Source organism: Ammospiza nelsoni, chromosome 3 (genome assembly GCF_027579445.1).
Source record: "Ammospiza nelsoni isolate bAmmNel1 chromosome 3, bAmmNel1.pri, whole genome shotgun sequence".
Taxonomy (NCBI): Eukaryota; Metazoa; Chordata; class Aves; order Passeriformes; family Passerellidae; genus Ammospiza; species Ammospiza nelsoni.
In genome coordinates this window covers 66,284,224-66,293,719 of record NC_080635.1, presented here as the reverse complement: position 1 = coordinate 66,293,719, position 9,496 = coordinate 66,284,224, and the positions used below count along the sequence as shown (strand labels likewise).

The 9,496-nt window shown below is 52.5% G+C and overlaps 1 protein-coding gene across 3 annotated transcripts; it reads left to right on the top strand.

The window, feature by feature from the left end:
- Positions 1-1,077: 1,077 nt before the first annotated feature.
- On the top strand, positions 1,078-8,123 carry VGLL2 (vestigial like family member 2). Of its 3 annotated transcripts, none has more exons than XM_059469005.1 (4): positions 1,078-1,281; positions 3,420-3,711; positions 5,456-5,974; positions 7,082-8,123. In XM_059469005.1, exons 1-4 carry the CDS (start codon positions 1,201-1,203, stop codon positions 7,120-7,122), a joined length of 933 nt encoding a protein of 310 aa, XP_059324988.1. In that variant the 5' UTR covers positions 1,078-1,200; the 3' UTR covers positions 7,123-8,123. The 3 variants fall into 3 exon arrangements, with proteins under 3 accessions (XP_059324988.1, XP_059324987.1, XP_059324989.1); XM_059469004.1 differs by lacking the exon at positions 7,082-8,123 and adding an exon at positions 6,920-7,013; XM_059469006.1 differs by lacking the exon at positions 5,456-5,974.
- Positions 8,124-9,496: the final 1,373 nt, after the last annotated feature.

The window sequence follows — 9,496 nt, the reverse complement described above, 5'->3', positions numbered from 1 at the left end:
CAGGTCTTCAAAATTCATAGTGTTCATTCTTTTCAGATTTCCCCCAATACTTTCATAACCAATCAGCATTTGAAAATGGAGTAATATTATTTCCCTTGCATTTCCTATATTTTTTCTGCTTTATTACAGGTGCTTAAAAGAAAACAAGAAGAGTCTCTTCTCACAGTAGTTGTGACCCGTACCATGAAGCTGAACATTTCAAAGAGTTGATATTGAAATGAGAACTTACATCTCTGTTAAAAAAAATAATCTGCCTCCTATGCAACTCCTTTAAAATGAGCAGGGAAGGTACATTCACCTATTTACAACTTTGCGTGTCACACTCAGCAGAAAGCCAGGGAGTAAATCCAGTTTACCTTCACGATAATTTGTTGTTTTGACGTGACTTTGCCCCCGGCGTTGTTTTAGTTTCTATTAAATGCAAAAGCATCGCCGTTCCCGGGATTTGCAATGATTTAAAAGTTTCTGGGGAGAATCCTCCTCGGGAGCAACTGGTTTTTCCTCCTTCGGTTTATCAGACCTCTCAGTTCCTGTGGCTTTGGAGGTGGCATTTTCCGGCGGACGCCGGGCTTGGTGGAATTTGGATGGGGTCACCCAGATCCCTGCCTTTCCCGGAGCTCCCCTTCGCCGGGGCCAGGAGCGAGGGCCGGCGGGCGGCAGGGGCATCCTGCCCGGGGGCAGCGGGGCAGCACCCGGCGCAGGAGGCGCGTGGAACGCAGTGAAATAAATTAAATAAAACCAAAAGCAGCGGGAGATGGGTTGACCCGCTGGGTAAGCCCTCATCTTCCGCCCACCCCCGGTTCGCCCTGCACCCCGCCAGCCTTCTGGGTGGCCAGAGCTCCCCCTGCGCCTCCAGCCCCGCTGCTCCCGGGCAGACCCGGGGCCCGGAACCGGGGTCTCCCTGCTCCCCCCGCCTCTGCCACCCGCCGGGACCGGGGCTGGAATCCCCCGGCGGCCCGGGAGCCCCTCCAGTCCCGGCGTATTTGCGGGAGGGAGCCACGCTATAGGAAGGGCGGAAGGCAGGGAAAGAAGGCAGAGAGGGGGTGTCAGCGCAGCCCAGCGCGGCCTCATCCCCCCTCACTCCTCCCACCAGTGCGTGGTGCCTCTTAACCCCGGGGAACCTCCCTCCCCCGAAGCATTACTCCACTTTGCAGAACACGAATTGATGAGAAAAAAAATACTTCTCGGCCGCGGCCAGCCATGAGCTGTCTGGATGTTATGTACCAAGTGTACGGTCCTTCCCAGCCCTACTTCGCAGCAGCCTACAGCCCCTACCACCAGGTACGTGTAGGGGACAGCGGTGAAGAGGCAGAAGGTGGGAGGGGTATCGTCTGGAGGATGGCCATCTGGGGCCTCACCAAAGGGAAAAAGGGAAAAGGAGAAGGGGAGGGGAAAGGGGGGGCGGGAGGGGGGGAGATCTGGGAGCCTGCGATGGTGAGCGGAGCAGAACCGCATCCCACCTTGGCGCGGGGCTCGGCAGGGTACGTACGCCGGCGGCAAACGACGGACTTCGGGATGCCTTTGGAGAGAGGGGACGATTTTAACCCTCAGAAGGATTTTTAGGGGGTTTGTTTGCTTGTTTGTTTGTTTTTTAAATGTTTGCTTGTTTGTTTTCTTTGCCGGGACGAGCTACTTACGAGCTCGGCGGGTTGGGGTGGCGATGTGTGTGGGGACCGTCGGGGGCTGCGAGGCCGGGCTTCCCGGGACATCGCTCACCCCGGCGCGCCGGCATCCCGATGGAAGCCGCTCGGTGCAGAGATTTTGCAGCCGCCTCGGAGGGGTGCTCCAGAGTTACGCTCTGGAAGCGGGGTAGGCGAGAGAGACTCGAGGTTGCGGGGTTTGCCCGGTTTGGCGATAGCGGAGGAAACCGCGGCTGCGAAGGGGAGCAAGGGGCTACAGGATGCTCCCGTGTGCCGGGGCGCTCTCGGCGGCGGCGGGACCCCGCGACGTCTCCCGGGCTCCGCGGGTGCTTGGTGAGCTGCAGGCACGTCTCGCCGCCCCGCTGCGTGCAGCTCGGCCCGGGAAGGCGCGGGTATCAGCTGATGCCGAGGGTTCAAGGAAAGGATCGCTCCGGCCGCGGGGATGTCCGAGCACGCACGGCCCGCGCTGCGCGGGACCTGCTGGGCCGGGACGCGCACGGTCCCGCGTGGGTCCGGCTCGGATCCCCCGGCTGCACCTGCTGCGCACCGCTTTCCTTTCAACCCCGCTGCGTTTCCAGGTTTTCCCTCGCCCTTACCCCTTCCAGAAATTAATTCCTTCCTCCCCCAGCATAACGAAGAAGGGGATGGATGTAGAGAACGGCGCCCCGGGCCCGAGGCGGGTGCAGCCCCCGCCGTGCGGCGGTCCCCTTGCCCCCTCCAGCGCCCGGCAGCGGGTCCCAGGACCCGTCACAAATAGCAGATAATGCCTTTCCCCACCTTGCCTTCCCTCCCACCACCCTCTCAAACCCCGGCTTATGACATTATTAAGGGGGATGATCATTACCTCAATGGCCGAACAGGGAGCCAAGAGGAAAGGCGGTCGTCGCGACGAGTGACATTATCAAATATACCGCGTGTCTTGGCCCAAGACTCTGCCCCGTCCTCTCGGTTCTTTCCTCGCCGGCCGCCCCAAGGCTCTGCTGGCGGCGGCCAAGCCCGGGTTCCGCGTCCCAGCGCTTATTGCTAAGAAACTCTCAGCAGCTGCAGACACGCTAACGCGCATGAAGACGAGAAACATCCGGAAAACTTCACAACGCCCGCTCTTTTCCCACTCGGCGGAATACAATAAAAGGAGATTAATCTTGCAGCAAATACCTGGAGCTTCTTGGTGTCCAGGGAAATGCTGAGTTTTGCCCTGAAGTTTGTTTGAGACTGTCAGTCTTTTTTCACCCCTCTTTGCTTCTAACCTCGCCGCTGTGAGTTACAGGACACTCTTTGCACCAGACAGACTCTCGGAGACGGGGACCGAGGGGCTCTCGCGTTCTCCCAGCTGCCGGCGCTGCTCCGTGGCTGCTCGGCCGTCGCCCGCCCGTGCCCCGGCATTGCAGCCCCTTGGCGGCCGCTGTCCGCTCCGAAGCCAGCTCTGCTAAGAGCCTTTTTTGGGGGGCTTGGTGTGGGGGACCCGGTCGTGTGACCCCCGCCCGGCCGCACCTTCCCCACCCGGCGGCTGTCTTGCTCCATCCCGTTCGGCACCCGTGGATTTCGGTCCCCCGGCCCTGTTTGCAGTCCCTTCGCTGCCCCCGGACTTGAGAGGGCGATATGGGGATGAGGGGATTGTGGTGTCTGCTGAGGGAACGGCGGGCAGCCGAGGAGCAGACTTTGGCATCCTCTCGGGGAGACCGCGGGAGAGGGCTCCGCGCTGCACGCCGGACGGCACAGGGAGGGCCAGAGCACCTTGGTGTGCTGCTGACCGGCTCCGTTTTCTTTCCTTCCCTGCAGAAACTCGCCTTTTACTCCAAAATGCAGGAAGCCCCGGAGAGCGGCAGCAGCGCCAGCGCCGGCAGCTCCTTCTCCAGCCACGCCGCGGCCAGCATCAAGGAGGAGGACTGCAGCCCCGAGAAGGAGCGACCCCCCGAGGCCGAGTACATCAGCTCCCGCTGTGTCCTCTTCACCTACTTCCAGGGGGACATCAGCGCCGTGGTGGATGAGCACTTCAGCCGGGCGCTCAGCCAGCCCAGCAGCTTCTCCCTGGGCAGCGCGAAGGCGGCGCGGAACGCGGGCTCCTGGCGGGGTGAGCGCCCAGCACCGGGGGCGCGGGGGATGCGGGAGATGAGGGGGATGCGGGGGATGCGGGGGATGCGGGGGATGCTGGGCCCCCTCTGGGCCGGCACCTCGTCCCCGCCTCGGCTCCGCATCCAGCTCCCTCCTCCTTCCCACCAGCGGCTGGTCCGGCGAGCATCCCCTGGGATTCGAGGCTAGGAGCTGCCAGCTGTTTGGCCCTTTTAGGGTAAAAAGGAAAGAAAAAATTCCTTCAGATTGTGCAGAGGGGCATGGCCCAGGGGGAAAGCAGCCAGAGAGGCGGTTGGGGGAAGCAAGTTGTCTTTTCACTGCAGGTACTTTACCTGGAGAGGGCTACAGCACAACTAGCCACGGAGTGACTCCCAGACTGTGACTGTGACCAGTGTATTCCCTGTTGACCCCAGCTTTCAGTTTAGAGTGGTCATAGTGATGGGAGCAAAGTAAAAAGCAAATGTGGGAACAATCTGATCAGCTTCCCACCTCTAAAAGAAAATTACTGCGTGTGTCCACGAATCTTGCCCTGTGTGTATCACCACCCTGATTGTTGCTGGAGTGCTGACAAGGACTCTTAAGTTTTGGAAAACAAGGGATTGCAGACCTGGCCATGGCCATGCGCTGTCAAGTCCAAGGCCGTGGCTTATGCACAGCTCTCCGTATCCACGCCTGATTCACACTGGACAGGCCCACGAGAGTAGTCAGGGCAGAAGGGAATAATCTTCTCCACACTCCATCTGCCAGAGAGTTAGGGCTGGCACTTCCTTGTGGGCAGTCTTAGCAACCCTCCCTCACAGGGCCACCTGCTCAGCCAGGGCTGGTTTCCCAGACCTTGCACGGATTGCTGTCTGTAGTGTCCAAGAATATTTCACGGGTGAGAGATATTCAGTGCTGGAATTGATGGCAGTAGAGGAGGTTTTTTTGCTCATCATGAACTGCTTCTCTTTCTCCTAAGCAATGCCAAGGCTCAGAGCTGACATACTTCCCTGGCAAAGAAGTATTAGGAACACAGCTCTATTTCTTTCAAGAACAGTGTGCATTCCCAATTAATCATACATAACATCTATTTGTGATATTAATAATCACCAGTCCATCTTGCATGTTGCTAACTGGGCTAAGAAAATTTAGGGTCTTTATCTTTGCCCCGTCAATCTCCAAAGTTCTGCTGAGGGCTTCCCAAACAGGCTGACAATATACCTAAGAAACATATGGCTGTAATAGATGGAGAACTGCCCCAGATATTTGAGTAATTCAAACTTGCCTTTAGTCACATCTCTCACTGTTCCTGCCCACTTTGCTACTGCATTGAGGCAGCAGCTTCTTTCCAGGAAACATTGGGCATAAATGTTTAGACAAGGAGATTATCACAAAAACAAACAAGAAAAACCCAAACCTGAAAATGTAAGTGGTGTATAGTAGCCCTCAGCTTCCACTACTGAAGGAAAGAGATGTTTCTCTTGCCTTAGGTAACAACATTTTGCCCATCTATGTAGTAAGAAAAAGCTGGAGGACATAGTTGCAGCTTCATGGATAAGCCATAGGACAGGTGTGTTGGGTGTTTAGTCGGAGAGGAATTAATATTTGTTTGGAGCAAGTTCTTATCCTTGCCAGTTTTTCATGGAATAAAGGGAATGAAAGGACTGGTTTGGGTGGATCAGGAAGGGACAAAACCCTGGGGAAAGGAGATCAAGTCTTCTGGGGTGTGCTCATCACTGACCTTCTTTCCCATTTCCTTCACCCAGATGGATCCTTCCCAATGAGCCAGCGCATCTTCCCGCCGTCCTTCTGGAACAGCACGTACCAGCCCTCCTCGGTGCCGGCCAGTCTGAGCAGCCCCCTGGCAGCTGCGGCCCACAGCGAGCTGCCCTTCGCCGCCGCCACCGACCCCTACGCGCCCGCCTCCCTGCACGGCCACCTGCACCAGGGCGGCCCCGAGCCCTGGCACCACGCCCACCATCACCACCACCACCACCACCACCACCACCCCTACATCGGCACGCAGAGCAGCGCCTACCCCCGCCCTGCCGCCATGCACGAGGTCTACGGGCCCCACTTTGATCCCCGCTACGGCTCGCTCCTGGTGCCCACGGCCTCCGTCAGGCCCCACCGCCTCACGCCCGCCTCTGTGCCCGCACCCGTCAGCCCCCCCTGCGAACTGGGCAAGAGTGAAGTGGGCGCTGCTGCGGCCTGGACGACGCCAGGCCCCTTCCCCAATGCAACAGGAGACATGGCACAGAGCATCGGCCTCAATGTGGACACAGGTAATGAGCTGCCCTTGGCCCCTCCACTCCCTTGGCTCAGCTGCTACCCTGCTCCCTATTCCACACCCTCCATAGCAGTAGGGAAGGACTCGGGGTTGCGGCTGAGGTTCTGCTGTAAGGGAATGAACTGAGGGTGGAAGCCCCATGTGTGACTCCTGAGCTCTGACCTGAGTGCTCTTCTTGGGGCTTTCAGGCCAGGCAAGTGAAGAAAGGAGAGGAAGGATGAGACAGGCCAACACGTCCCATCTCCACAACATTGTTTGAATTTCTGAAGCCCTCAAACATTCCCTGAGGAAACAGGTTGCTTTGAGGTACTTTTGTCCTGGCCCTGGTCTTGCTCCTGCATTGAGCAGCGAGAGTGAAGAGCAGAATGGAGCAGCCCCAAAGGTCACTGCTTGGCCCCATCCATGTGCTGCCCAGAGGGGTCATTTCTAGACACCATGCAGGTTCATGAACTAGCTCCTCTCCTTAATTACCTTCTCCTCCCAGTTTTTGAGATGAAAGCACAATTGCATTTGGTGAGAAAAAAGGCAGTGGTCTTCCCCTGGCAGTGCCTGTTGGGGTGTCTGGAACCAAGGTGTGGTTGTAGTGCTGACAAAAATAGGTGTGCAGGCACAGTCAGCAGTGACAGATCCTGAGTCAGTGGTTGTGAAGGGAAGGAAAGTCTTCTCCATGCTGGTTTCATTACTGCAACCACTAATGGCTCCTTATGGTGTCCTCACTTTAAACAGGAGGGACTTTCTCCAGTCTTGGAGAGAGCTCGGGCTCCTCCCCTTGTTTGAGCTTGGGCTCTTCTCCTTGTTTCACAGCCATCTGGGACTCTGGAGATCCCATGCTTTAGACTGATCTCACCTGGAAAGAAACGCAATTTGTTTTCCTCTGTTCTTAAATGCCTGTACCTATTTTTCTTCTTCCTTTTTTTTTTTTTCTTCTCTCTATTCTCAGGTTTGCAACCTCAGGATAAAAGCAAGGATCTGTACTGGTTTTAGAGCTGTCCTTCACTCTTCTTCCCCTGGCTCTCCCCTGTAGCTCTCTACCCGTTAGACATGGTGGCACTCAGAGCTGAAATCGGGTCAGTTTGTAACAGCTTCTGATCTTGGTTTGCAGCTCGCCGTTACTCCTTCTGTGGTGGATCCCTTCTGAGCTGATGTGCTGACTCAAAGACTCTCAGATCCCCCCTTGCCCTTTTCCAAGCCCACCGTGGCCCTGCTGCTCGGGGAAAGACAACGGGATTTAAAAGGACCTGGCATTGCAAGGGTGATACTTTAGACTTATTTCGGAGAGGAAAGTTGTTCTGTTGCAAGAAGAGAGCCAAAGACATTGAACTTCTATTTAAGCAGACCCCACACCCACACCTGCAGCCAGACTACTCTGAAAGAGTCAAATGACATCGTGGATGGTGATGCAAAACGACTGGCCTTCACACAGGCAACAGAGGAAATTCTGGGGGTTTTTTAGTGGTGTGAATATTTTTTTATGGCAGTGAAAGTTATTTCTTGAATGCAACCATGGGAAAGATACTCAGCAGTTTTGAACTGGATTTTTATTTTGCATTATAGAAAAGTAAAAGGAGAAGAAACTGGAACTCACTAACTTTTTCGGACTATCAAGGAACTGGTCAGATTTTTCAGCTTGGTGATTGTGAGTGGCAAGTGTCTGACTGGGGCCACCTGCCCTGGACTTACAGATATGCAGCTGTTCCCCTCACAACTGCTTAAATCCCAGAAAGACGAAAACCAAGGTGGCACTCCTCAGACTTCGGCACATTGCATTGGCTGTATAACAGTTGTTTGGTTGGGGGTGGGGTTGTTTGTTTGGTTTTGGTTGTTTTTTGGTGTTTTCTTTTTTTTTTTTTCTTTTTTTTTTTTGTTTTTACAATAAACATTTTCTGGTGAAAGTTTTACCCTCTTAAAGCAGGGGGAGAAAGGAATCCAATGAAGAATGGCTCACCTCCAACCCAACAGCCTTTAAAGGGAACACCAGCACAAAAAGCACTTGGTGGACATAAGTGCTGAGTTGCCTCTAACACTTCCCTTTGTCTACTTGTTGCTGTCATTTTGTCACTTTAGTAGTTGTTTTGTTTGGGGTTTTTGAAAGGGGCAAATAGATATTTAACAGTAGCAAAGCTGTATTAAAGGTATCTCCTTCATTCATTCTGTGTACTTTAATGAAGAATTAAAGCTAAATAAGAGAAATGAGGCAAACTGAAAACTTCAGGGTGAACCAGAAACCATATCTCTCATGTGGATGAAGTGAGTTATTTTATTATTTTGCATGAAAGATAAATAGAAATCCTAACAGCTGAAAATATTTTCTTGGTAAGAAAAATACACAGAGATAAATACAAAATATAAGAAAATATGAGACCATTGCAGTGCTACATTTTAGAGTATAGTGTGGCTGTCAGATTGGTTAAAGTAAGGGAGCTGGTCCATATTTCTTCAGCTAACAGAGGGGACTGTAGCATATAGAACTGCTGTTGAGGTGGTAAATTTAAGTGTTACTACCAGGTGACGAATAATTAATGAAACAGGGCAGAAATGGCACTTACCCTATACCTAAAAGATGACTTTTTTATAGACAAATATCTGTTCCCAACACTACTGTGTTTTGTGGTTTTTCTGTTTTGTTTTTTTTTTTTTCCTTAATGTAATGTCTTTGAAGCTGACAAATTTTAAAGCATTTAGTAGGAAATTCCTAACATTAGCCCCTGACACTTGGAGAAGCAGTAGAAAATGAATTTTTGTTCTGAGATCAGAGCTTTTACCTTTCAAACTCTCACAAAATTTGGCATAATGTTCACCCTGTGTCAGGAGTGGAGTTATGAATAACCCAAACTTGCTTCTCCTAGGTTTGGTGAAAACTCAATTTCTGGGAAAGAATAGGAATCCTAGCAGAAAGAGTTTGACAAAGCAGTGTGAGTACATACTGTGAGAAGCTGACCAGGAGCAGCTCCAGCCAGAGCTTAACAAATGGCAGGGGGAGCTTGCCGTGGTTCCCTCAGCCAGACAAACCAGTGGGTATTTTTCCCTCAGCCTCCAAATATCCAGAGCCCAGACAAGCTGCGAAGGGCAAGGGAATGACTCCAGAATTTACATTATTTATTAAACAAAAAGCATTCCAAGGTGTTTATCAAGGAAGAAGGCACCAACTTTTTGCAGCAGAAAAGTAATTAAAAGCACTGGTTTGACTGCAGAAACTTAAAGTTAGCAGGATCATTTTGTGAACATTTTCCTGAGGGCTTTCTCAGGCTGTTTTTTAAGTTTGTTTTATTTTTAAAGGTAAATCTGAGTCTGTGATTGGTCGTGTTTCACCACAATTATTTCTTTTTTCTTTCTTTTTTTCTCCCCTCTTCTCTGCAATTCTTAACAAGGAGGCCTGAGTGACGCAGCCCAAATACATTTGAAAATATTCATTTAAGCATAAATGAGTCATTTGCTACCTTGCCATTTACAATCCATTTTGACTGTGAATATATTCGAGCATGAGAATTTATCCAATGAATCCATGAATATTGGTTTT

Excerpts from the sequence above, each read along its gene's own strand:
- VGLL2 (XM_059469004.1), top strand. The coding sequence starts at position 1,201 with ATGAGCTGTCTGGATGTTATGTACCAAGTGTACGGTCCTTCCCAGCCC. Across the intron at positions 1,282-3,419 it reads CCTACAGCCCCTACCACCAG|AAACTCGCCTTTTACTCCAA; the intron begins GTACGTGTAGGG and ends CCTTCCCTGCAG. Across the intron at positions 3,712-5,455 it reads GAACGCGGGCTCCTGGCGGG|ATGGATCCTTCCCAATGAGC; the intron begins GTGAGCGCCCAG and ends TCCTTCACCCAG.